The 26036-nt window shown below is 48.8% G+C and overlaps 3 protein-coding genes across 19 annotated transcripts in view; all 3 read right to left on the minus strand.

Annotated features, from left to right (window-relative positions):
- Nucleotides 1–102: 102 nt before the first annotated feature.
- LOC311016923 (uncharacterized protein) lies at nucleotides 103–4976 on the minus strand. Of its 4 annotated transcripts, XM_084014946.1 has the most exons (11): nucleotides 4389–4976; nucleotides 3846–4101; nucleotides 3337–3510; nucleotides 3037–3194; nucleotides 2600–2798; nucleotides 2417–2513; nucleotides 2158–2329; nucleotides 1468–1511; nucleotides 1260–1386; nucleotides 1002–1177; nucleotides 243–424 (listed from the first exon to the last, which is right to left on the minus strand). In XM_084014946.1, exons 2-11 carry the CDS (start codon nucleotides 4085–4087, stop codon nucleotides 368–370), a joined length of 1446 nt encoding a protein of 481 aa, XP_083871072.1. In that variant the 5' UTR covers nucleotides 4088–4101; nucleotides 4389–4976; the 3' UTR covers nucleotides 243–367. The 4 variants fall into 4 exon arrangements, with proteins under 4 accessions (XP_083871073.1, XP_083871072.1, XP_083871071.1 ...); XM_084014947.1 differs by lacking the exon at nucleotides 243–424 and adding an exon at nucleotides 103–209 and having other exon boundaries at nucleotides 3846–4976; XM_084014945.1 differs by having other exon boundaries at nucleotides 244–424; nucleotides 3846–4976.
- Nucleotides 4977–5126: 150 nt separating this feature from the next.
- Nucleotides 5127–19797, minus strand: mecp2 (methyl CpG binding protein 2). Of its 14 annotated transcripts, none has more exons than XR_014597551.1 (7): nucleotides 19689–19797; nucleotides 17513–17675; nucleotides 15557–15765; nucleotides 15278–15471; nucleotides 15057–15193; nucleotides 8846–12436; nucleotides 5127–8630 (listed from the first exon to the last, which is right to left on the minus strand). XR_014597551.1 is itself a non-coding variant. In XM_084014908.1 (6 exons), exons 1-6 carry the CDS (start codon nucleotides 19718–19720, stop codon nucleotides 9908–9910), a joined length of 3264 nt encoding a protein of 1087 aa, XP_083871034.1. In that variant the 5' UTR covers nucleotides 19721–19797; the 3' UTR covers nucleotides 5127–9907. The 14 variants fall into 14 exon arrangements, 2 of the variants coding, with proteins under 2 accessions (XP_083871034.1, XP_083871035.1); XR_014597552.1 differs by having other exon boundaries at nucleotides 5127–8581; nucleotides 8684–12436; XR_014597553.1 differs by having other exon boundaries at nucleotides 5127–8418; nucleotides 8652–12436.
- Nucleotides 19798–20606: 809 nt separating this feature from the next.
- cacna1fb (calcium channel, voltage-dependent, L type, alpha 1F subunit) overlaps nucleotides 20607–26036 on the minus strand; it is a 31459-nt gene continuing 26029 nt past the window's right edge. Inside the window, exons 41-51 of the mRNA XM_084016374.1 lie at nucleotides 25400–25530; nucleotides 25040–25153; nucleotides 24893–24953; nucleotides 24329–24545; nucleotides 23925–24032; nucleotides 23676–23812; nucleotides 23313–23425; nucleotides 23008–23206; nucleotides 22669–22731; nucleotides 22294–22394; nucleotides 20607–22215 (exon numbers count right to left, since the gene is read on the minus strand). Of these exons, the coding sequence (XP_083872500.1) occupies nucleotides 21952–22215; nucleotides 22294–22394; nucleotides 22669–22731; nucleotides 23008–23206; nucleotides 23313–23425; nucleotides 23676–23812; nucleotides 23925–24032; nucleotides 24329–24545; nucleotides 24893–24953; nucleotides 25040–25153; nucleotides 25400–25530 (1508 nt within the window). The 3' untranslated portion in view covers nucleotides 20607–21951. The remainder of the gene's footprint in view (nucleotides 22216–22293; nucleotides 22395–22668; nucleotides 22732–23007; nucleotides 23207–23312; nucleotides 23426–23675; nucleotides 23813–23924; nucleotides 24033–24328; nucleotides 24546–24892; nucleotides 24954–25039; nucleotides 25154–25399; nucleotides 25531–26036) is intronic.

The following is a 26036-nucleotide window of genomic DNA, read 5'->3' on the forward strand; positions in this document are numbered from 1 at the left end:
TGTTCTGTGTATGTGAACAGCAGGGTGATCAGCTGTTTGTTGTTGTTGTGGTGATGTCCTGCAGGAGGCAGCACTGAGTCGGTACACCAGCTTCACTCTCAATTAAAATCTAAAATTCAGTTTTATTGATATTGAGAAAAAGTTTAAAATGTGGAGAAGAGAGTTGATCAGTGAGCCTCTGATCGTCGGCTCCTCAGGCTGTAACGAGGCTGGCCAATCAGGAGGAAGAGGACCAATCAGGAGGAGGAGGACCAATCAGGAGGAGGCGGACCAATCAGGAGGAGGACGACCAATCAGGAGGAGGCGGACCAATCAGGAGGAGGCGGACCAATCAGGAGGAGGATGGGAGGAGAGCAGAGGTCAGAGGTCATGGCCATGTTAGTTCTCTGTATTCAAATTTCAGTCCTGGTTGATGTGGTGACACCTGCGGTTACATTTTAAACATATTCAAACCGGTGTGATACTAAGCCAAAGACCAGACCAGGTGATACCGACCTTTCCCACTAGGCGTCGCACTTGCCACAGCAGACCCTCCCAGTGATACATTTGTTTATCACACAGAAGATTTGACCGTAATCATGCAAAAGGAGATCGTACCGTTTATAAAGAACTTTGCTTTGCAGCGTAACGCAGCAGCGGTGTCTCTTTTTACAAAACATCAGAGAGACGGATACGGCGCACCAGGCCGTGTGACGTATTCAACGAGCGTCGGAATTCTGATTAGCCCATGGCTTCAAAACAACTGTAAAAAGGTCAACCTTTGTTCGTCTTGTTTGTCTTTGACTCTTCAACAAGCGAAGTTTGCTGTGCATCATATACATGTTGATGATACAGCGGCGCTCGTACACCTTGTACGAGCGCCTTTATATCTTCTTCGGATCTAAGCTTTGAGCTTGTTAAATGCTCTAGTGGCCCGTCGCCCTGGTAACGCATCACCTAGCAACACGTCGCTGTAAACACAATATTACAATAATCAATAATAATACTGAGGTGATATTTACCCGGGTGTTGTCCACCAGGACGCTGTAGACCAGCGGCGAGGAGGAGGAGCGCCGAGGATGTCTTCCTGACCTCACTGGGGCATTCTGGGTAGTGGGACCCTGCACTGAGGCATTGTGGGTAATGTCAGCTGCTGAGCAGTTCACTGTACTGCTGAAAATACTGTCAGTGCTCCAACCTGTAGTACAAATACACATCAATAATGTTCATATGGACAGAGAGGTGAGACAGATACTGACCGACGTGAGACAGATACTGACCGACGTGAGAGAGGTCTGGGTGGTCTGTGGTCTGAGACACCAACATGCTGCACATCTTCTCCTCTTCCTCCTCCTTGACTCCACCCCCCCTCCTCAGCTCCTCCTCTCTCCTCCGCTCTGACCTCCTCTGGAACAGGTGCGATTGGTCAGTGTCAGTGTGATGCAACAGGAAATAACCTTCTGCTCTGTGACATCATACTGTTCTCACCTGGGCAGTCAGCTGATCGTCCTTCTGTCGCTGGACCAACATCTCTGCAGAGAGGCAGGCAGACAGACAGACAGTCAGACAGAACGAGCCAATCAGCAGCTAGCTGCAGTGGACTACCTGTCCTGCGGTGGTCTGGTGGTCTACCTGTCCTGCGGTGGTCTACCTGTCCTGCGGTGGTCTACCTGTCCTGTGGTGATCGGGAGGTCAACCTGTCCTGTAGTGGTCTACCTGTCCTGTGGTGGTCTACCTGTCCTGTAGTGGTCTACCTGTCCTGTGGTGATCGGGAGGTCAACCTGTCCTGTAGTGGTCTACCTGTCCTGTGGTGGTCTACCTGTCCTGTAGTGGTCTACCTGTCCTGTGGTGGTGGGGCTGCTCGATTATGGCAAAAATCACAATCCCGATTATTTTGTTCAATATTGAGATCATGATTATTTAACATGATTAATCATTGATTTTTGGAAACAGGCATTTATTGAACTTAAAAAAAAAACTTGTTTCAACAGGTTTGTTCCTGTATTGTTTGGTCATAGACTTTTGAGATAAGTAACCAAATTTGGTCTATTGCCTTTGGTGCATTGTTTTCATATTTGTTGGAAGCCAAAATCATAATTGAGATTAAAATTCCATTAATCGAGCAGCCCCATGTGGTGGTCTACCTGTCCTGGTGGAGGTGCATGAGGAGGTGCTCACCTGCGGCCTGCAGCGCCTCCTGCAGGCCGCTCTGCGTCTCTCGGAGCTGCTGCAGCAGCTGCAGACTCTGCTGAAGAGGGTCCCTGAACGCAACACACACATACAGCAGCACGCACACGGCTACACACAGCATGACACGCCTACACACACCCACATACACACACACCAGCTCCTGCATACGCACACACACATACACACCTGGTTAGACAGGGACACACGGCCGGAGCACACTTGTCAGGTGACCTGTCAGGTGACTCACCAGGTTCCTGTGTTCAGGACGATCCGAGTTCATCACAGACTGGTAGATCCTCTTCTCCAGGTAGAAGTTCAGACCCACCAGGGTCAGCAAGACCAGCCTACACACACACACACACACACACACGAATAACTCAAAAAGATTGATTCACCTGGCCCTGGAGGAGGACCCTGCAGGAGGACTCACCTGGCCCGGGAGGAGCGCTGGGTGGAGGTGAACAGGAAGGCGGTAACGAGGGCGGCAGCGTTGTAGCAGCAGGAGCTCAGACTCTGCGCCTCCATCAGCAGGAAACTCTGCAGGAAAGAAACTCTGTTGAAGAGTTCAGACAGCGCCACCTGCTGGTCTTTGGAGACACTGCTGAGCTCCGAGAAGACAGACCGGAGACCTGAAGGACAGACAGGCAGGGGGGAGACAAGGGGGGAGAGACACCAAATCCATTTCTGTTCCTGTGTTTTTCCATTGACTGTGTTTCCATGGTAACCAGCAGGATTCTGTCATATCTGAACCTTACCATGAGATTCTGTGATTCTGTCCTGAGTTCAGTCTTAAGGTTCAGTGTGTGTTTTAGTGTATATTCAGTGTGGGTTCCCTCAGGTCCCCAGTCTATTATACGTGTGCGTTACCCTGGGTGGAGTCTTTCAGGGTGACTCTCAGCTCCTCTCCGTTATCCAGGATCTCCTGCTGCACCTGTAAGGCAGCACTCTGGGCATCAAAGAGCTCCTCAGCCACCTGCCTGGTGGACTGAAGCTGCTCAGCTACACCTGCAGAAGTCTCTGTTAACCTACACACACAGTTAAATACACAAGTCAGCCTGTCAGTCAAGATTCTGGGTTCTGACTACAGTCTTTACTACACCACCTGTCTCACCCGTTACCCGTCTCAATTGTTACCTGTGCGGGTGTCTCACCCGTCACCTGTCTCACCTGTGCATGGAGCTCTCTGCGCGGCCCTGCCAGGCGTCAGCCTGCAGGAAGTGACAGATGGAGTGAGTGTGAGTGAAGAACTCGGTGTAGGTGCTGAAGGCCACACCGTCCATCGCAGCTGTACACCGGTTGACCGCTGACCCCTCAGGGCATTCTGGGAAATCCCTGCCAGAGCTGACAGTGAGAGTTTCAAACTTTCATTGATTTATTATTTTAAACAGAAATCACTTATTCATAAAAACGGCATTAAATAATAGAGTTACTATTAAATAATTTCCATCTGATGAACATCCACTTTATATTTTTATTTATTTGTAGGATAAACAAATCTTATGATGAATATTTTACATAGGGACGAACACATGACGACACCAGGAAGACCAACAGGAGGACCAGATACATCAGGAGGACCACCATGGGGACCAGCAGGAGGAACACCAGATCCCCATGATGTATACATCGCCTGAAGTGATCATTTCATGAATATTAATGAGAAATATCACATTTACCTGCTCAGGTGACAGATTGTGAAACTCAGCGCCATCCGGCTCTGGCTCTCTGACGTCATGTCCCTGCAGCGCGTGTCCAGCTGCTCCAGAGCTCGCGCCCAACATCCTCCGTACCTGGAATTAGCGAGGCTCCGCACGCGGCGCAACTCCGTCCTGCCGCGTTCAGGGTCCGGACCGGATCCGAACGAGAGTCCCAGCAGCAGCAGCAACAGCAGCAGCAGCGTGAACACCTGAGCCGCCATCTTTACCTGTCTGTCTGCTCAGCCAATCAGAGACGCGGGTTTTCACCGCGTCACTGTAAGGTCACGAGTTATTTCCGTTCCATCCATAACTTTATTTAAACTTACAAAACAAACAGAACAGGAGCTGTTATAACATGAATATAGAAACATTCATGGGGTCTTCCTCTCTGTGACAGCCAGCAGGTGGCAGCAGCGCATCATGGGATGTGCAGTCCTCATCAGTCCTGCTTCGAGGATGGTCTCTGTGACGATCAGTAATCAATAATGAGTTTAAATAGAAGTCTATTTAACTTTCTGTTACCTGGCAATACTCCAGGAATTGGTCAGGCCCAGGTCCTGTATCACATGGAGCTGCTGGTTGGGTTCCTGTGGACAGAGCCATACTAGCAGTTTCCCTGTTCAGTCTTTATGCTAAGCTAAGCAAGTTAAGACCTGGGTCTCCTTGCTGAGTCATGTGACACTGGTGGCCGTCGGACAGCGAGGACACGGAGACGCTTCATCGTCTCCATCTGATTGTTGAACTGTTCCATTAAGACGCTGCATCAGTTCTCACCATGACGACAGGAACCTGGATTAACTGCTGCCCCCCCAACTGACTACCCCTGCCTAAACCTGCCCTACGCCTGACTAAACCTGCCCTACATCTGTCTTAACCTGCCCTACGCCTGCCTAAACCTGCCCTATGCCTGACTAAACCTGCCCTACATCTCTCTAAACCTGCCCTACCCCTGCCTAAACCTGGCCTACGCCTGACTAAACCTGCCCTACGTCTGACTACACCTGCCCTAGGCCTGCCTACACCTGCCCCAGGCCTGCCTAAACCTGCCCTAGGACTGACTACACCTGCCTTACGCCCACTTTAATGAACGTCTAGTCAGTCATATCAATTTGATAGAAAAATGTTGATTTTAATATATATTGATGAATAAGTGTGTGAGGTCGTTTGGATGGAGTGTGTAGTAGAGGAGAAGTACAAGTACCTGGAGTGTGTACTGGATTGTGTACTGGTCATTGGTGTGGAGCAACAATCAAACACAAATCAGGGGACAACAAACGCTTTTAGTTAGAAAGTAAAATAAGAAAACAGGTAAAAACTAGTTTGTCTACAGCGACGGTGTATTTGTTGTTTCCACTGAAGTCCAACCAGTAAAAGCAGAATATTCATCCTCAAGATCAGCAACTATGAAGTCACCACACACATCACGACTAAGTCTAGAAACACAACATGGCTCGCTGACATGGTGGCTTCTGGCAAGACGCACAATATTATAGGCACTAAACTCTGGAACATGCAATATGGTGGCTGGTTACTGAACCGGGCGGGTCCCGGAGAGTCCGTTCACAGAGGGACCTTCAATTCCTGCAGCTGCGTGAGAGACAGCATGCTGACGGTGGACCGGACGGCGGTGGCGGCAGGCGGGGTGTCGCGTACGCAGAGGGGACCACGCCGCTTTGTGAGGTCACGATGACACAGAGGGGACCACGGCACCGCGTGAGGTCACGATGACAGAGGGGACCACGATGGCTCTGGCGGCTGGACGAGGCACGTTAATGAGTCTGGGACAAAGACCTTGTGGGATGTTTTCTGTAAAGCACTGGAGCATTGCCTAGGTTACCACCAAGGTGCTTAGAACGCCGTCTGTACATCCAGATGAGGGAGAGAAGTCCACTACGACTCCCAGGGTGCACCTCACTAACAAAAAGCCAATCACAGAGCTCCACATCAACGACGCACTGGCGCGGTATGAGCTGCAGGTTCAAAGGGACTCTACTGAGCATACGCAGTGAGCTCCAGCAGGCAGGAAGTGGCCGTGTCCCAATCCAGCATCCGTCCTTCAGGGATGCGTCATCTTCGGGAGACGGCGAAGGGAAAACCAAGCAAGTCGTCTGACACTAAACCGTCTCCTAGCAACCAGCTGTAGTGGACCATGACGACGGGAGGGAGGTTAACGTTATCTGATTCTAGTCTAATGGGATTCTGGTAATTGATCCTCTGATTGGAGGAGACATGACGTGACGTCCAGTCGTCGTTATGAATCCTGGGATACGTCGGACCCTGAAGGATACATCAGCCAGATCCTCCAAATCAGAAGAAGGCCACATTTCCGAGTTGCATTTGAAGGCGTCTTTGAGACAGGACGGACTCGTTCAGTCTCCAGACCGGGGACGGATGCTGGACAGGGACTCCAGTAGGGCTTTCGTTATGAGCTCTGTGATTGGACGATGGACGCCAAGCGGTTCTAAGGTCGAAAAACCAGGATCTTGTCAGAACTTTGAAAGAACCAGTGAGATCAGTTTTCCTAATTTCCTCCGGCTAGAAGATCAAATCCCAGTAAAACGGTTTACAATGTTTGATCACTCATCACTCTCCTCCAATCACATGCGACTTTGGAGGATTAGCTAGCTAACACTGGCTAACTAGCTAACACTGGCTAACGGGGAGACGTCTCCCTCGATCTCCAGATCTAACACGTAAAGGAGGTCATGTGACCAGTAACAAAATAAAATGGTGATTGTTGCTAGTCGTCATGGGGACGACACGTCAGTGGGGCTGTGATGTCACAGCTCACCAGAAGAGAGAGGATGTCTGGATCGTTAGCTAGGTAGCTCCCTGCTAGGTAGCTAGTCAGCTACAACGGTCGCTATGGCAACGGTACACATGGAAACAGCTGCTGATCTGACCGTGCTGCTGCTGCTGCGATTTGAATGCCTGTTCTACTTCTTTTATTTCTGTGTGGAGCCAAGAGTTCTCTGCATCACGCTGCTAGACACGCCCACTTTTCAGTGGTCCAATCAAACACGAAGGATTTGATATGCATCTGTACACCATTCACTTGTTTCACTGGGTCTTTAAAGATCTGAGGCAGCTTGTTGAATCTGAACACCTCGTTTCTCTTTATGTTCACCGACATTCAAACAAACCAGCCGAACTTCTCCAGCTGATTCCGTTGGTTTGGTGGATAAGTCTAGAACGCCTTCAGGCTCTCAGATCTGAACCTACAGACTCAAACTTTGTGTTCTGCTCACTCAATAGTTTTGTGTTGCGACTCCACATGAAGCCGAACCAGACTTCATTCAGGGTTTAACGTCTTCTCCTGACAGTGACCTGCCCCCCCTCGGCGGCAAAGTCCCCCCTTGGTGGCAAGGTCCCCCCTCGGTGTCGCGGCCCCCCCCCCTCAGTGGCGAGGTCCCCCCTTAGTACGTGGGTTGAAGGCCTGCAGGGTCTCTGAGCGACATGCAGGCGGTTGATTGTATAAACTGTTGGAGAGCAAACTGTTCCAGACATTCAACACAAAGACACGATAAAAACGAGTCCACCTCCTTCATTAAGACCAGAAACTCAAATAAAGCTACTGTAACAGTGGGTTTGGTTTCAGATTTAAAGCGCTTCCTTTGGAAACAAAACGACCAAAATAGATTCAATGAAGACCAGAACGGAAGAAGAACAACTGGAAGAACTGCTGGCTGAAACACTTGAGAACCGATGAGGACGTCTGAGGTTTCAAAATACCACCAACTCTTTCCGAGAGAAATCAAGACCTCCTCCAGTTCTTCAAACATTTCAAACCATATTCAAAATCGATTTAAAAAATGAGGTCTGTGTAGCCATGAACATAAACACTCATAATTCAGATCCGCTACCTGTAGGGGGGCAGTCTGGAAGAGGATGGAGAACCTTATAGACCTCCATCTTTGTTTATTGTGGCCTTCGTGGAACATGTTAAAGGTGCAAACCACCACCCCCATCACCTCTGAGGCTTTCAAGGACCAGTATCAGTAGGGGACCGGTTTCGGTAGGGAACCGGTTTCAGTAGGGGACCGGTTTGAGTAGGGGACTGTCAGTCAACAAGAGGGGTCTTATGGCGGGTTCACACTGGACACGAAGCACCGTGCTGGGTCAACTAACAACGCTGGGTCAACTAACTAAACACTGGGCCAACTCAACTAAACGCTGGGTCAACTAACTAAACGCTGGGTCAACTAAACGTTGAGTCAACTAAACTAAACACTGGGTCAACCACACGCTGAGTCAACTAACCAAATGCTGGGTCAACTCAATGCTGGGTCAACTAAACACTGAGTCAACTAAACTAAATGCTGGGTCAACCAACTAACCACTGGGTCAACTAACTAAAAACTTGGTTAACTAAAGGCGGGGTCAACTAAACGCAGAGTCAACTAACCAAACGCTGGGTCAACTAAACGCTGGGTCAATTAAGTATACGCTGGGTCAACTAAGTATAAACTGGGTCAACTAAACGCTGGATCAACTAACTAAACGCTGGGTCAACTAACCAAATGCTGAGTCAACTAACTAAAAGCTGGGTCACCTAACAAAATGCTGGGTCAACTAACTAAATGCTGGGTCAACTAACAACGCTGGGTCAACTGAACGCTGGGTCAACGAACTAAACACTGGGTCAACTAAAGGCTAGGTCAACTAACTAAACGCTGGCTCAACTAAACTAAACGCTGGGTCACCTGAACAAAATGCTGGGTCAACTAACTAAATGCTGGGTTAACTAACCAAACGTGGGGTCAACTAACTAAATGCTGAGTCAACTAAACTAAATGCTGGGTCAACTAACTAAACACTGAGTCAACTAACTAAACGCTGGGTCAAAGAAACGCTGAGTCAACTAAACTAAACGCTGGATCAACTAACTAAACACTGGGTCAACTAACTAAACACTAGATCAACTAAATGCTGGGTCAACTAACCAAACGTGGGGTCAACTAACTAAATGCTGAGTCAACTAAACTAAATGCTGGGTCAACTAACTAAACACTGAGTCAACTAACTAAACGCTGGGTCAAAGAAACGCTGAGTCAACTAAACTAAACGCTGGATCAACTAACTAAACACTGGGTCAACTAACTAAACACTAGATCAACTAAATGCTGGGTCAACTAAACGCTGAGTCAAGTAACTAAATGCTGGGTCAACTAAATGCTGGGTCAACTAAACGCTGAGTCAAGTAACTAAATGCTGGGTCAACTTAACACTGGGTCAACTAACTAAACACTAGGTCAGCTAAATGCTGGGTCAACTAAACGCTGAGTCAAGTAACTAAACGCTGGGTCAACTAAACACTGGGTCAACTAAATGCTGGGTCAACTTAACACTGGGTCAACTTAACACTGGGTCAACTAACTAAACGCTGGTTTCCATGGAGACAGGAAGGAGGAGGAGACTCTTCCGTGTCCAGTGTGAAGCCGGCTGGTGAGACCGGCAGTTAGAACCAGGAGTTTAAATAAGGGGCCGTCAGTCAATAATCTCAGAGTTTAAAGCTGTATAACAGACAAAAAAAATAAACTATCAAAATATGAAATAAAAAACAAACAAAAAAACAAAAACAGGTTATATTCCGGAAGCAAGGTTTCGTTCAGAGTAATGTGTTGTTAAGCATTGGATTTTAGTTCCAAACTATTTCCCCCCTCCCCTCGGAGACTAGCGGGACACAACAGCTGCCTTTTGATTATATATACACACACACTTTTTATCGTTTTTTCCTCTTTGTTTGTTTTTCCTAGAAAAAGACACTATCTGTTCTTCTCTCGGTCCCTCAGCGCCGGGTCGGTTCTCAAACCCAGAACTGTACAGAGTCTCCAGACAGAACCAGACTGAGTAGAAGCTGCGACAGTCTGACCAGCTGCGTGGGACCTTATCCTTCTATCTGAAAACAGTGTAAAATCATTAAACCTCCACGAGCAGCCCAGTCACTCCTCTTCCACCTGGTGCCGACTCAGTCCGCCAGACTCAGTCCACCAGACTTGGTCCGCCAGTCTTCCGATCAGCCAGCCTATCAGCCCAACCAATCAGCTGACTCTCTCGCTGACGGCAGTCCGTGACTCTACGGTCTCTTCTCTGCTGGGACAGGGGACGGCAGACTGTGGGACGATGTCTCTGAGCTCCCTGCCCTCACCTGCCGCCTCTGGCTCTGCCCGGAGCCGAGCCCTACCATCTGCCCCAGGAACAAGACCGGCCCCGGCTACCCCTGGAGGTCCAGAAGGCATCGAGCTGGGAGGCCTAGAGGTGCTGTTTGACCCCCTTTCTCCCGCTGAAACCTCTCGGCTTTCTGACGCCCTGGCCGGCTCCCCTCTCCCCTCCGCCCCTCCGCCTTCCACACCGACCTCTCGGCTCTGCAGCAGGCTTCCTCGGCTGGGCCGTGTGGTGCTCAGATCTTGAGGCTGTTCGCTCTGGTTCTGCTGAGCAGGGACCAGGTTGGTCCTGGTTAGGCTGGGAGATGGCCGGTGGGATGGGAGGTGCTGCACATGGGGCCTGGTGAGCTGAGGGTGGGGCTGTGGTCGTGGCTGTGTTTGAATCCGCTGAAAGGGAGGTTGTGCTTGGGACTGGGCTGGCCCAGGCTGGGAGAGAGACTGTCTGGGTTGTGGTCTGTATTGCGTCTGGATTTGGTGTTGAAATGTGTGCCTCGTCTGAGGTTGGGGCTGCACTTGATGTCTTGGTTGGAGGTGGGGTTGAGGTTGGGCTGTGGTCCTGGACTGGGGTTGAGACAGTGTTTGCGATGGGGTCCTGGACTGGGGATGAGGCGGAGTTTGCGATGGGGTCCTGGACTGGGGTTGAGGCAGAGTTTGGGCTGGGGTCCTGGACTGGGGTTGAGGTGGAGTTTGCGATGGGGTCTTGGACTGGGGTTGAGGCGGAGTTTGCAATGGGGTCCTGGAATGGGGTTGAGACTGAGTTTGGGCTGGGGTCCTGGACTGGGGTTGAGGCGGAGTTTGGGCTGGGGTCCTGGGATGGGTTTGAGATGGAGTTTGGCCTGGGGTTCTGGACTGGAGTTGAGGCGGAGTTTGGGCTGGGGTTCTGGACTGGAGTTGAGGAGGAGTCTGGGCTGGCGTTCTTGGTTGGGTCTGATGCTGAGTTTGGGGTGGGGGCCTGGGCTGGGATTGAGAATGCATTTGGGCAGGGGATCTGAGCTGCAGTTGAGTCTGCATTTGGGCTGGCGTCCTGGTCTGGGGTTGGAGTTGAGACTGCAGTGACTGTCTGGGCTGGGGTGGAGATTGTTGTTTAAGTTGGATTTGTGGTTGGGATGGGTGCATGGGTTGGGTTTGAGGTTGGAGTACTGTGGGAGATTGGGTTTGTGGATGTGGATGCTTTGTTTGGGGCGGATGACTATGCAGGATGGATGGGGACTGGGGAGGGTGTGACTGAAGTGGAGTATGCTGAGCCTGAAGCTGGGTTTGGTGCTGGGCTGGGGAGTGGACAGTTTGTGGCTGGGCTTTTTGTGGGGAAGTCTGGGTCTGACCATGAGTTTGGGATGGGGGTTGTTGGGACCTTGGCTGGGGCAAGACATGCCTTGTAGGAGTGGTCTGCGATGCCGGGTAGCGAGGCTGGGCTTGAAGTTGACTGGGAGACTGGCTCTGGGGATGCTGCTGGGAATGGGGTTGGTGCTGTGGTTGAGGGGGAGGATGTCGAGGCTCAGGGAAGGACTGAGGAGAAGACTTGGATTGTGGTCTGGGAGGAGGCTGCTGGGTGTGCTGCAATTGTTGGGTGGGGAGCTGAGGCCCAGTCGTGGGCTTGACTTCATGCCTGGAGGGTGCTAGGTGGGGTGCTGAGTGTCCAGAGACTGGAGGAGGCGGATCCAATGTGGAGGCAGAGGAATGTTGGTGGCGATGATGATGGTGGTGGTGGTGGTGGTGATGGTGGTGTTTGTGGGGTGGCCGGTCCTTCCTTTTGTGGCTTTTTGATGGGCTAATGCTACTGCTGCTGCTACTTCTTCCTCCACCTCCTCCCTCGCCTCCCTTATCACTTACATCTTCATCTACCTCCTCTCCTTTGCTTCTTCCTTCTCCTGCTGCTATTCCTGTTTTGTCCTTGTGCTTCCTCCCTTTATGCACCTTGTGTCCATGTGGTTGACTTTCCTCTGAAGCGGTGGGCTGCTGGGCCTGGCTCTGCTCAGAGGGGGCTGGCTGAGGTTCTGGGGTTGGAGCCCCCTCCCCCGTACCTGCCTCCCCCTCTACAGTGACCCTTCTTTCAGTCTCGGTTGTTGTAGCGACCAGAGTTTTTACACTCTCCCTCTCCTCCACTGTCTCTCTCGTTTTGCGTTTTTTGATTGGCAAGGCTGTTTCCTGGACGACCATTTTGGTGGAAGACTCCTTGGTTGCTCTTCGTTTGGCCTCGGCAGCTAAAATGGCAGCTGCAGCGTAACTCCCAGCTGTTGAGGTTGATGCCGTAGAGGTGGATGCTGTGGCGACTGATGATGCTATTGAGGCTGAGGCTGGTTTCCTGCCCCGTTTCTTGGGGGTGGTCTGTGGTGGGCTCGGAAGTTCCTGTTCCGATTTCCTTTTTCTGCCAGGACGGGACTTGGGCACCAGGGCAGGAGACACCACCTGCAGGGAATCACAACATCAACAAGTGGCATCAGTATCAACATTGTGACTGCATTCTGAAAATGATAATGATAAAAATAATAACACATTGCAACTTTTGAGGTCCTAAAGCACTAACTATAGTTTGTCGATGCACACATCATCTTCCTGCGAGATCCTCACCATGAAAATCAGCGGCGACAAAGCTCACCGAGTCCGTGAAGATCCGAGAAAACCGAAGAGACTCTGGATGTCACTTTAATTTCAGTTTTCTAAAGCAAAATGAACCAAAACTGACGTCCAGACTAGAAACAGCTTTTTAAGGCAACAGAAGATGGAAAAACAGTCTCCATCTTTCTGAGTTCAACTTCCTGTTCCTCTATAGACGTCTGGTGGCGTCTGCTGGTCATTACAACCAGGGCCGCCCCTGCCTACATGCAGAACATGCACAGTGCGTAGGGCCCCGCGATCCAATAGGGGCCCCGTTTTGCACAAAGGATGCTCATATGCACAGCCGTGGGGCTACTTGATCAGCTGTCAGCACGAGGCAGGAGAAGAGAGAGAAGAAGAAACCTTTTTTTTTGTAATCTGACACCGCACGCGCAGTCACCGCAATGATTGACAGCAATCGATCTGACCAATCACTGGTCAGATGCGCATACGCTGCAGGCACTTGTCAAGCAGCTGCAGGTGAAGACGTGATGGCTTCGAAAAGAACCTACGAGTCAGGCGCGAGGAAGAGGGAAAAAAAAGCAAAACAAGAGGAAACTCGTGCTTCTCTCGAAGGTGGGTATTTTTGTTGAAGTTAGTGCTGGGCGGGCCGTATTAACGGCGCCGTTAACGCCGGTAACGCTGTTAATGGTGTTAACGGACATTAACGGCGCCGTTAACGTCGTTAATTAACGATGCCGTTGATGTCCGTTAACGCTGTTAATGGTGTTAACGGCCCAGCACTAGTAAAAATTTAAAACTTTGTGGCATAAGCAAGCACTAAACCTCCATGCTCAACATGCTTGTTTTGCACTCTTTCAGTGCCTGAAAGACTCAAAGGTCTGACTGTTAGTTTTTTGTAGACACAAGTTGTACTGTTAATTTTTAATTGTTCTTTGTGACTCAGATTTATTTATTTTATTCAGTGTGAAGTTATTTTTCCTGCCTGTTAATTTACTTTGAAGTTACTTTTACATTTTACTCACTCTTTGTGAGTCAGCTTTATTTATTTTATTTATGTATCAAGAAACGTTTTCACTTAGGGCCCCATTTTGGTCAGGGGCAGCCCGGATTACAACACATCACATCAATACAGTGTCAGAGCAGCGTCAGGATTTATGACATATTGAAAATCATACCCACTGGATTTCCAAATGCTCTGGTCTACATTTAGTACCGTACCGCCCAAGCCAACTTCAGGTCACAACTCTCAGCAGGCACCTGAAGGCCAAAGCAGATTCCACCTACAACCTTTCATGGGATTCATTTCAATTCAATTCAATTTTATTTATAGTGTCATATCACAACAGAAGTCATTGAGCAGGACTAGGATATGCTTGACAGTGGCGAGAAAAAACTTGCTTAGGCAGAAATCTCGTGCAGCCCAGGCCCTTGGGTTCCAACTGCATTTGGGGTTGGTAGTAGTATAATATAGTAGCATTTACAGTAGTGGTGGCATTAACAGAAGAGATAGTATCAATAGTGGTAGTCCATGGCAGGGATATGATGAAAGTCCTTGAAAAAGGCCAGTCACATCGCTAAAAACCCACAAAACCATGGTTTTCCTCCGGTTAGGGTTAGGGACGTGCGGCACACGTCATGTTTTTAAAATATTCTCAACTTTTGAGCATGGAGAACTACTGGTCATTAATGTCACGCTTGGCCCAGCAGTAGGCGGGGTTTACTACTGAACCACTTCCTGCCTGCGTTAATGGCGGTAGATGTGGTAGAACGGACAACAAAAGGTTGATATTAGCATTTTTTAATCAGGATGAACTAGATGCTTCCAGTCTGTATCTTTTTTTAAACTTTTTCCCTCAACAACAACCCCTTAAACCTGTCCTAGTATGGTAGGTAGATACTTAAACCTATCCTAGTAGGGTAGCTAGACACTAAATATATCCTAGTAGGGTAGGTAGACCCTTAAGCCTGTCCTAGTATGGGAGATAGACCCTTAAACCTATCCTAGTAAGGTAGGTAGACCCTTGAACATATCCTAGAAAGGTAGGTAGACCCTTAAACCTGTCCTAGTAGGGTAGGTAGACCCTTAAACATGTCCTTGTAGGGGAGGTAGTCCCTTAAACCTATCGTAGGAGAGTAGGTCGAACCTTAAACCCATCCTAGTTGGGTAGGTAGACCTTTAAACCTGTCCTAGTAGGGTAGGTAGACATTTAAACTTGTCCTAGTAGGGTAGGTAGACCCTTAAACATATCCTAGTAACGTAGGTAGACCCTTTAACCTATCCTAATAGGGTAGGTAGAACCTTTAACCTGTCCTAGTAGGGTATGTAGACCCTTAAACCTGTCCTTGTAGGGTAGGTAGACCCTTAAACCTGTCCTAGTAAGGAAGGTAGACCTCCCGTATCGTAGTACGGGAGGTATAGAGTCCACATTGATTATGACTGACTGACTTCATGGCAGACCAATTGTACCTTTGAGGCGGTAGGGGTGGTCCCAGTGGAGGACTCTGCCTTGCCGAAGGGCATCTTGACCAGCAGTTTGCCCGGACTTTTCTCAACCACACGTTTCATGGCCACGCCCTCTGTAGCCTGACGCATCTTCCCGCTGCCTAGAAAACCAGAAACACTTAGAACTCTACTCATTGTGGAGTTAATTAACTTTCTTTACATTTCTGATGAAAGTGCCTGAGTACCTTTGGGCCGCCCCCGGCCTCGTCCTGATGGTTTCACCACCTTGGCTTTCTTGGGGGGACGTTTCTCGCGGCGAGAAGGGCTTCCACGTCCCGTGACAGTGAAATCAAAATCGTTGGGGTCGGTGGTCGTGTCGCCAACCTTCTGGAAGTAAGCGATTAGCTCCACCTTGGAACGAAATGCTTTCCCCTCCGAGCTGAACAACAAGATAGAAACAACACACCGTCTCTGATCATTTACTCAGGATGAGGAACCAACACTAAAAAATGGGTGTGGCTTACTTGATCAGGTAGACATCAAACTTCCCCGCTGAGCGTCCAGACTTCCTCTGTTTGAGTTTGCGTGTCCAGCCTTCAGGGAGTGATGGGTCGTCGTACAGCGGCCCGCGGTCCCGGATGACAGAACGCCGCTGCCTGGGAGAACCTGCAGACTCACTGCCGGCCGCCGACTCGGACCCCGGTTCCGAGGGGCCCGCCACTGGCTCGGACGGCTGCAGGGAGGAAGTGACGTGAAACCAGCTTCTCATCCTGAACACATTTATTATATTGGAACATATTGTTTATTAAATGGATCCCCATCAGCTGACACCTCAGCGAACATTATCTTTGGGATACACAGAGAGGACGAGACATAACATGGCGATAAACAGTTGGAACCAAACACGTTTTATAGCCACATTTCTGCCATATGGACAGAAACCTTGAGGGGTCTCAGCAGCTTCCTTGTGGAACTCCATAGCCGATGTGTCTGCAGTCTGCTGAGACACCGCTATAAAAGACTCTCTGTAACCACGAGAGGCATTTAGAAATCACAGTCTGTTACATTGCTTTTTCTTTTTTTTTTGTTATTATTTCTTTTGGCTGGAGCGCTGTTCAAGCCTTTTTATTACTTTTTCAGACAGTGTGGAAACGGGGAGAGAGAGAGGGAGTGATATGCGGGAGTTGAAGCCAGGACCACCGTAAGCCTCTGTACATGGGGTAGCTTGGGTCTGTTTGGCTTTAGAGGCATCAAACCGGCAGTCATCACATTATTAGTGTTGACTAGGGCTGTAACGATACACCAAACTCACGATTCGGTTTGTATCACGATTTTTGACCCACGGTTCGATACAAATTTCAATATTATTTATTTTTTTAAATTAAACATTTGATTTATGTAAGATGCAGATTTGGCGTGGAGGGCGTGTCTATCTGATGGTCTGTTAACTGCACAGGTCCCTCACTCAACTTACTACAGAGAAATGTCCCACAAAGCAACGTTGCAGAACCAAACTAAGGTAACTAGTAACTGTAACTGACTTTGGCAACGGGGAAACAAATACCGCAGCTGTACGTGGAGAAGCGTCCTTCCTCCCGCCCGTCCTACGGACTCCTCCTCACATTTCTGCCCGATAAACAGCGTCTGTCACCGGCAAAAAAAACTTTAACTCACCGAGTGGTTATGATGAAAAAAAATCTCCGCGACGGTCAGCCCTCCGGACCGAGACTTCAGTGAACTTTAGCCTCCGTCGGGTTTTGAGTGACAGGGAGACTCCAGGGAAACCCCTTGAAAACGCACATACGTCATCATCATGACGTGTACCGGGACGTCTCTTTGCGCTGCTTTCTGTGAATTACACAGCGGTTCGTCTTTACTCCAGCGGTGCTTCGTGTGAACGAACAACGGCGGAGAATTAGCGAACGACCGCTGCGGTGTTAATGTGGTGTTACTAGGGATGCAAATTATCGAGTAATTCATTAATCGATAGTTGTTTCATCTTATCGATAGATGATCGATTAATTGATAAGCGGCAATTCTTCTGAGAAGCTGAATTTCCCTCTGAATAGGTTCCATCTACTGTATACGTAACATCAAATGCTATCTTCCTTATGATATAAAGAAAAATGCAAATCAGATTTTGAATAATTTCATTTTAATGCATCAATTTGAGGAATTTCCATCCATCCATCCATCGTCTACCGCTTATAATTTGGGGAATTACGTGTTCAAAACGCAATTAATTGCAATTAATTTATTTTAATCAAGTAATTTCTTATCGACAATTAATCGATAATCGATTAATTGTTTGCATCCCTAGGTGTTACTTACAGCTCAAAGTGCTGATCTGGACTGGAAGTTGTGTCGCGATTCTGCCTTCTCGTGGCGCGAGACAGGTTCGTGGATCTGAGTGTCGCGATTTCAGCTTCGATACGTGTATCGTTACAGCCCTAGTGTTGACCTCTGACCCCTGTTGTTACCTGGGTGTGTGGCTCCGCCCCCGTCTGCTGCACAGCGGGTGTGGTCTCTGTCTCCCGGTCGGCATGGCGACGCTCCCTGCGGACCTTCTTGGTCTTACTGTGGGACCTGTCTCTCTCCCTGGAGGGGGGCTGGGGGTCAACAGGTCCCTCCTCACCCTCCTCCCTGTGACAAAGAGATGACATCATGCCTGTCAAAATTACATAACTGATGACATCATAGGGTCATAGCCTGGCATCAGGTCGATGGGTCAGATTAAGACTTCAGGGGACGTTACAGCAGATGGCTTATCAACAGGAAGTACCATGAGAGAGGCAGGAAATGATGTAACACCTGGACCAACCCTTACCCGCCGACACACCTGGGTGGAGGCAGAAGAGTTCGTAGATAAAAACATGGATTTTGAGAATGAGGTAATTAGAGAAACGTGGTCGCTGTAGGACTCCAACATGTTATTAATAATAACAAACTGTTATTAATGAAGCGTTGAGGTTTCAATAGAGCCCTAATGGAGACCAGAGACCAGGGTGAGGACTAGTATATAATAATAATTATGATTCTCCATATTATTCTGATAATCATCAAAATCTGTTTAAAACTAAAATGGTCCGAAAACATTCTGGAATCGCTTTGCAAAACAAATAATATTAAATAAGAAATTAAATAAAGCCTCTCTAGAGCCAGACTCTAGTGTTCCCGTCTCCACGGTGACGGTGAGACTACTTAAGGTCACGAGTGAATCTGTGTCGTCATCACTGATCAGAAACTAGTCCTGGACCTGCATCATGGATAAAACCTGGACTAGGTCTCGGCCAGTCTCTTCACCAAACTCATCATCACCGTATCATTTATCAGCCCATTGAAGCTACACGGCAACAACAACAGCAGCTTCCTGTCTGATCAGCTGGCTGATGATGTCACACCCCCACTACACAGGGACATCAGCTGATTGGCCGACATTGCGTTGTTCCATCTTCCTGTTTTCTTACACTCTTAACAATCACATGAACTGATTACTCAGGTACTTTAGTAAACTGTTGACATACTTAATGTGAGTATTTTATACTTTACATTTCGACTCAACTACCTTAACTTCAAATTGTAATATAGTTACTGTTTATATTAAAAACAGGTATGTGATGCAGTACTTCTGTCTTATAAGTATCACGAATACACAGACATTAAAATATTCATACAAATATTCACTCGTCATAAAAACAGAATGCTATAGTACATAATATTTCAGGGGTAACACATACGTTTTACTTTTGGTACTTTTAGTATATTTTGCTGCTAATACTAGTACTTCCTCCCAGATGATCATTCAGAGAAGTTCGATGTTTGTTTTTTAGTTGAAAAGGACCAAAGTCAGTTTGTGTCCGTTCACCTGCCGACCCCCCAGACCCCTCCTCCTGACCCCCAGACCCCTCCTACTGACCCCCCAGACCCACTTATACTGACCCCTCCTACTGACCCCCCTGACCCACTAATACTGACCCCCCCTGACCCACTAATACTGACCCCTCCTGCTGACCCCCTAGTACCCCCATCTGACCCCTGTTGGACCCCCACCCTCATGTTGGGAACCCTGTGTTATGATGAAGCTGCAGGTGAATCAGGGTCGCAGGTTCGACTCCAGCCTGAACACACAAACACATCCATACACAGAGTTGTCTGGCTCAGCAGCACCGAGGCAGCTGCCTGCTGATGGGATCTATGGAGGGGGGTCACATAACGGTGCGTGTAGGGGGGTAACCCGGGTTAATGAGCAGCACTGTAAACACACTCTGTGTTTGCTAACGAGCTAGTAGCAGTTAGCTCGCTGCTGTCTGACGGAGGCGGGCGGACACTGCGCTGGGCGGGCGGACACCTCGCCGCCGACCCGGCCCGACTTCCAGGGGACTTGTGTAGAAGTCGGAGCGGCCCGGTGGGCTCGGAGAGCCGGCTAGAGCTAACGCCGCCGCCCGCGTCTCCGCTCCGGCTACAGCAGCTAAAGTACAGACTTAGCAGTAAGTTGGTGACGTATTCCCGCTAACCCCGCTCCGCGGAGACAGGCCGGGGTAAAAAACAACGCACTTTTACTTCAATAAAACACACGACAGAAAACGCTCGGCGGCGTCGGAGGCGGCGTCGGCGGCGGCGCTTTAACGGAGGATAAAAGGTAAAAACACCACTTACAGTATCTCCTCTCCGCTCTCCACGGCGGCCATTTTTATTTAAATAAATAATTTTATATTAAAAAAAGCCTCCAAACATCTCTGCTCCCTCCTGCTGCACCCCGCCCCCTCCGACTCCATTTCCAACGCCGTCAGTCCGCAAACCTCGCGAGATCTGCATGAAGATGAGGTCAACGACAACAGTCGCTGCAAGCGCAGGGGCGGCATAGTCCCGCGCGATGTTGAAGTCTCGTCGGTCACCCTGAGACGTTCAGGGAACCGCTGTGAAATCTTTAAAATATGAAATTGAGTTAAATTGAAACGAAATGTTAAACGAAAACAATCCGTTTCAGAAAAAAAAACATTCAGTATTGAGCCATTCCAAAGAATAAATAGAAGGCCTATTTCATATTTGTGGATGTGTAGAAGTGCCAGTGTGATTGGTGCAGCTTCTAAAATAAATAACATTGATATCTATAAATAACTTAATTTCCAGAATCTTCTACATTTGTAGGTATTTCCCAGTGAAACCCAATAAACAGGTGTCAACTTGATAGGTGAAAAGATAGCTCACAACCATGCATCCTTTATGAGCGTATAAAAGTATGCATCCTTTATGAGAGTATAAAAGTATGCATCCTTTATGAGCTTATAAAAGTAAGCATCCTTTATGAGCATAGAAAAGTATGCATCTTTATGAGCGCATTAAAGTATGCATCCTTTATGAGCGTATAAAAGTATGCATCCTTTATGAGCATATAAAAGTATGCATCCTTTATGAGCGTATAAAAGTATGCATCCTTTATGAGCGTATAAAAGTACACATCCTTTATGAGCGTATAAAAGTATGCATCCTTTATGAGCATAATTTGAGTCATGTTGACAGACTGAACCTGCGGTCTGAAAGAACACGGAGGACACAAACTTGTTTTCAGTCTTTATTCGAGATAAACAAGTGTTCAGACGGACGTTCCTCAGCAGAACTGTTATCAGACCGAGGCTCATTGGATCCGAGACCAAGGAGGAGGCGTGGCTGACCCCATTGCTAGGGGTGTGATCCTGAATGCTGTCTGATTGAATGAACATCTCTGGTTTAAACACAAGACCTCCAGCTGGTCCTTCTAGTCCAGACTTGTTCTAGTCCAGACTTGTTCTAGTCTGGGACTCATTCTGATGTCACCGGCGGCATCTGTCGCCATGGAGATGAAGGGCTCAGATGTTTGTGAATACCTTTCATCCTGATGAGGATCTTAGAAAACATCATGATGCTAATGAACTCTTATTGAAGAAACGAGACGTTGTGGAGGATCCAGGCTGGAAGTCAGAAAGCCCTTAACTGCTGTAACCGGTCCGAACTGGTACAAAATCGGTCCAAAGTAAAACTAAACTAAGACTGACAAGACAAGAAGAGCAGCCAACCGTCTGAAAGACGACGTCACGAACAAACGTTTCACATCACAGCCAACAAACACAGTTTCAGTTCATCTGCAGCCTTTGTTCACAGGACTCAAATACACACAGAGTCCTGGTCTCAGAGTCCTGCTCTTAGAGTATTGGTCCAGGTCTCAGAGTCGTGGTCTCAGAGTCGTGGTCTGTGAGTCTTGGTCGGGGTCTCAGTCGTTGTCGGGGTGTCAGAGTCCTGGTCTCAGTTGTGGTCGGGGTCTCAGAGTCCTGGTCTCAGAGTTGTGGTCGGGGTCTCAGAGTCGTGGTCTCAGACTCATGGTCGGGGTCTCAGAGTCCTGGTCGGGTCTCAGGTTCTATAACTAGATATTTCGGTGCTAGTTTGAAGCAGCATCTAAAGCTAATCAGCTATGGTACAATGCTAATCTTTGGGCTAGCTGCGTGTGATCTTGATGCTAAGCTAACAATGTTTGGTCCCTGCTGTTTACGCTGAACGTGAGCTAATGCTACCGAGCTGCGTGTGGTTCATACCTTGGTGTTGTTTGTTCCTGTCTGCCATAGCTACGCTAGCTGTCTGCCGTAGCTACGCTAGCTGTCTGCTGGTAGTGAGCTAATCATTAGCATCCAGGCTAACATTTGTTTAAATTATGAATTATAAAACACAACATAGCCTGTAAAATGGCCAACAATTCAGTGTGATTCTGTGTAGCGTAGGGGCAGTCAACACAGTAACGAGACACTCTTTTGGCCGCCGCTGTCCAGTCAGAATCACCGCCATTAAACCCCGCCTCCTCTCTGTGATGTCACCTGATTGGTCACATTGTCCTGTCAATTACTGATGCTGCCCTCAGGCTCGTCTCTAATTGGTGCAGAGCATCAGCCCATCAGAATGATGTCACGCAGGTCATCTCATCGGCCAGCTCGTCCTCGTCACGTCCCGTCCTGATTGGCTCCTCATCGCTGTAGAGCGCCGCGGGGTCGGCGGCGGCGTTGCCAAGGAAACCGTGGCTCCCTGTGCCGAGGAGGTCGCTGGCGGCGGACTCCATCTCATCCACTGTCATGTGACACGCGTCAGCGATCTCCCGCTTCGCAAACGCCACGAACTTGGGATCCCGGGCGTAAAGGCCGAGACCCTCTGAGATCAGGACCTGCAGAGACCAGGACAAAGGATCAGGGGCCGTGGTCTGACTGAAAGGTAACAGCATCATGGATGGACATCTCCTCACCGCCTCCACCAGACTGTCAGCTGATCCTCGCTTCTCCGTCAGCTGGGCGCCGAGCTGGGACGGGACTCTGAGGGTAGTGTAAGCCCTGTAGGGGGGTGGAGCTAGAACCAGCAGTCACATGACATGTTCAGGGACACGACAACAGAGGTCTGATTAATCTACTAAAGTACTACATACTTAAGTACTACATATTACAGTACTACATACTACATACTCAGAGTGTGCTATCTACTAACGTATTACATACTAAAGTACTACATACTACAGTACCACATACTTCATACTCATTATGTTCCACCTACTAAAGTACTATATACTTTCAGTGTGTACTACCTACTCATGAGTACACAGGTGAGAGTGTGAGGCCCCTCCTACCTGAGGGCCCTGCAGGGCCACCGTACCAGGCCGGTCTGGGAGCTGCCCCCGTCAGGTTGACCCCTGAAGGATGAGAGACCAAAATCTGATGAGTTCAGGGTTCAGGTTTGTATCTTGATGATGCTGTTAGCATGGAGCCTCATTTTAGCATGGAACCTTATTTTAGCATGGAGCCTCATTTTAGCATGGAACCTTATTTTAGCATGGAGCCTCATTTTAGCATGGAACCTTATTTTAGCATGGAGCCTTCTGTTAGCATGGAGCCTCCTGTAAGCATGGAAGCTACATACAACACAGGGATGCTGGTGTGTTAGCACGGAGCCTTCTGGGATATCTGACCTGTTCCGGGACCGGCCTTCTTCCCCTCCCCTCCTCCTCTGACTCCGCCCCCCCACGGCGGACTGCCCTCCTCCTCCACCAGGATGAGTGGAGCGTAGAGGAGGCGGCCGCGGCGAGGACAGGGGTTGGCCCAGGACGCCGAGGATGCCGCTGAGGAGCGGCCGGAGGAGCGGCGAGACTCGTAGCTGCTGAAGGTCTGCTGAGGAAGACGAGGCGGGGGGTTACACACCTGAGGAGGAGACACACCTGTCTGTGTGTGTGTTACCTGTGTGTGTGTGTGTTACCTGTGTGTGTGTGTGTGTTACCTGTGTGTGTGTGCGGCGTGGTGGGGAGGTTGGATGGTACGTTCCGGGGACCGGCAGGTCATCGTTGCTCTCCTGTCTCCTCAAACACTGGATATTGAACGACGGTTTACGACCTGACGGACGACAACGAAACAAACAACAATAATAACAACAATAATAACAATCATAACAATAATAATAACAATAACAGCAATAAATAATAATAATAATAATAATAACAACAATTACAATAATATTAATAACAATAATAATAATAACAATAGTAATTAATCAATAAAAAAATAATTAATCTCTCGTCTCCTACTGGGCAACATGAAAGAAACATGAACATCTCTAATTGTTGTGACATCACAGAACGCTCACCTGTGGGCGTGGCAGGAAGTAGGCGCCTCCGGGTCGTCCTCCTGGCCTCACTGTATCCGTTACCATAGTTACTGTTGGTGTAGGGGGCGTGGCTGTCGTAGTGGTCTCTGTAGAGAGGAGGCTCGTCAGGGTCGGGTCTAAAGGGGACGCATTCAAATAATACAACTTTATTTATATTGTCAGAATAACAACTCTGTCTCAGAGACAACCTGTCTGTGTACCTGTCTGTCTGTGTACCTGTCTGTGTACCTTTCTCTGGAGCTGATGCTGTCGTTGTCCTCCTCTCTGCTGTAGTAACCCTGCTCCCCGTAGACCTCCAGGTCTCCGGTCCTCCAGTACCGGTCTCTAGAGTTCCTCCTGCAGAACAACAGTCTGATTGGTCGAGTCCACAGCCGCTTCAAACCCGGCGGACTCTCGGCGGACAGAGAGGCTCGACCAATCAGGAGGAGGCCAACAACACCAAGCTGCTGATGGTCGAATAGAGTGATGGAGGGATGGAGAATAGGATGGAGGGATGGAGTGATGAGGGATGGAGTGATGGAGTGATGATTGATGGAGGGATGGATTGATCAGGGATGGAGTGATGAGGGATGAGTGATGGAGTGATGGAGTGAGGAGGTTTGGAGGGATAGAGGTCAGTCCTTCTATGGTACCTGGTGGGTTTGTGGTGTGGGGGGGTTTTGTGGTCCAGCATTCCGTTCTTCAGGGATGGGCGGCGGCGGTGGTGATGGTTGAGGGATGACCTTGTGTTGTCTCCACGGCGAAGATGTTCCTCGTGCTCACTGCCATTCGGCATCTTGGTGAGAGACCCAACCCGGTGGACCAGACCGCCATTAGACACACCCCCCTCCCCCATGCCGCCGCCAGGACCTGCAGAAGGAACGTCAGTACAACAGGTCACCAGGGTCTGTGACCTCACCGGGGTCTGTAATCTCAACGGGCTCTGTGACCTGAATGAGTTGACTAACATGCAGATGACCCAATGATATAAATAATTATATATAACATATAACATAACATAATTATTATCACGGTGATTGTTTTTGTCATTGAAGTATGTTTTTGTTTCCTGGCAGAAAAGATTTTTACATATATTTTTATATATTTATAATTAAAATAAATGTCAGATCACGAAATCGTGATGACTTAACATAAATGATATATATTGTAACATGTTGTGTTGTCTGATGGTGTAACCATGGTAACGTTATGTTTACCCGTGGGCGTGGTCAGTATGGAGCATCGCCGGTCCTGCTCTGGTCCGAGGCCGTCGTCCTCCTGCAGAGACAGAGACGGATCCAGCTGGTTACGGACAGACAGACGGACGCGAGGACGTCACTCACATCACTTCAGTGAATACAGACCTGATAGGCAGCATCGTCCTCCTGGTCCTCGTCCTCGTCCTCCAGGTCCTCGTTCAGAGCCAGACGCATCTCTGGACCCAGATCCTGCAGAGTCTGCAGACCGGCTTTACACAGCTGCACACACACACACACAGTTTTGTAGTTGATGCTAAGCTCCAATCAGACCCTGAAGGACCAGAAGAGTCCTGAACCCCATTAAAACCCCCATGTTTGTCCTGTGGAGCAATACATGCTGTTCTCCTGGTGTCCACTAGAGGCCGCTGCTGCAGCATGGAGCACTGCTTTATTAACAGACTTGAAAACTAAACTCCCCCATAGACAGACAGATGGACGGACGGACAGACAGACAGGTGGACAGACCTGTATAGCAGACGGGTTGGTGGTGTCGGCCTCCCCCGTCAGGTCTCCCTTCTCTTTCCTCTTCCTGAACTTCCTGAAGTAATCCTGGATCAGGAAGGTGGCGTAGAACTTCCCCACGGTCACCTCCTCCTCTGTGGAGTCAGTCAGCAGGAACGTAACACGGAGCTTAAATAATTAGTAGCAAGATTCCTCCCTTCTCTGCAGACGACTACCACAAACTTCTACAGAAGATTGCAGTACTGGAAACTAAAATGCACGTTAGAAGTGAATGTGGAAGTAAACAGACAATGTGGGAACGACACCACTTTACCATGGATCCAAAACAGTGGACAAGATAATGCTAACACACTGCTGGGCCTAAAAGCCTAAAAGTAAATCACTTCCCAGAGAAATGCGAGGGCGATTAACAGGTAGAGCCCAGCGCAGCAAGAATCAGGCAAAATCACCAAAGGCATGACCTGCACCACCCCCACCTCTACAACGATGGCAGAATTATCTCTGTCTCCACAGCCTGATAACAGTTCAGCATTTTCAGTTACTTGTGTACAAAATACAGCAAGCTCTAACTGATATGTGCTGGGCTCAGGCTACAGAACGGATCGCACTCATGACTTTTTAATTTCATCCATTCCTCATC

This window comes from Eutrigla gurnardus, assembly GCF_963514095.1.
Source record: "Eutrigla gurnardus genome assembly, chromosome: 8".
Classification (NCBI taxonomy): Eukaryota; Metazoa; Chordata; class Actinopteri; order Perciformes; family Triglidae; genus Eutrigla; species Eutrigla gurnardus.

Bases quoted from the DNA above. Each gene is read 5' to 3' on its own strand.
- LOC311016923 (XM_084014946.1), bottom strand. From the start codon at position 4,087: ATGGCGGCTCAGGTGTTCACGCTGCTGCTGCTGTTGCTGCTGCTGCTG. The intron at 3,195-3,336 runs GTGAGACAGGTG...CTGTGTGTGTAG, and splicing joins GCAGAGAGCTCCATGCACAG to GTTAACAGAGACTTCTGCAG. The intron at 1,178-1,259 runs GTCAGTATCTGT...TTTGTACTACAG, and splicing joins CCCAGACCTCTCTCACGTCG to GTTGGAGCACTGACAGTATT.
- mecp2 (XM_084014908.1), bottom strand. From the start codon at position 19,720: ATGGCCGCCGTGGAGAGCGGAGAGGAGATACT. The intron at 15,472-15,556 runs GTAAGCCACACC...CTTGTTGTTCAG, and splicing joins TTTGATGTCTACCTGATCAA to CTCGGAGGGGAAAGCATTTC. The intron at 15,194-15,277 runs GTACTCAGGCAC...CTGGTTTTCTAG, and splicing joins AGGCCGGGGGCGGCCCAAAG to GCAGCGGGAAGATGCGTCAG.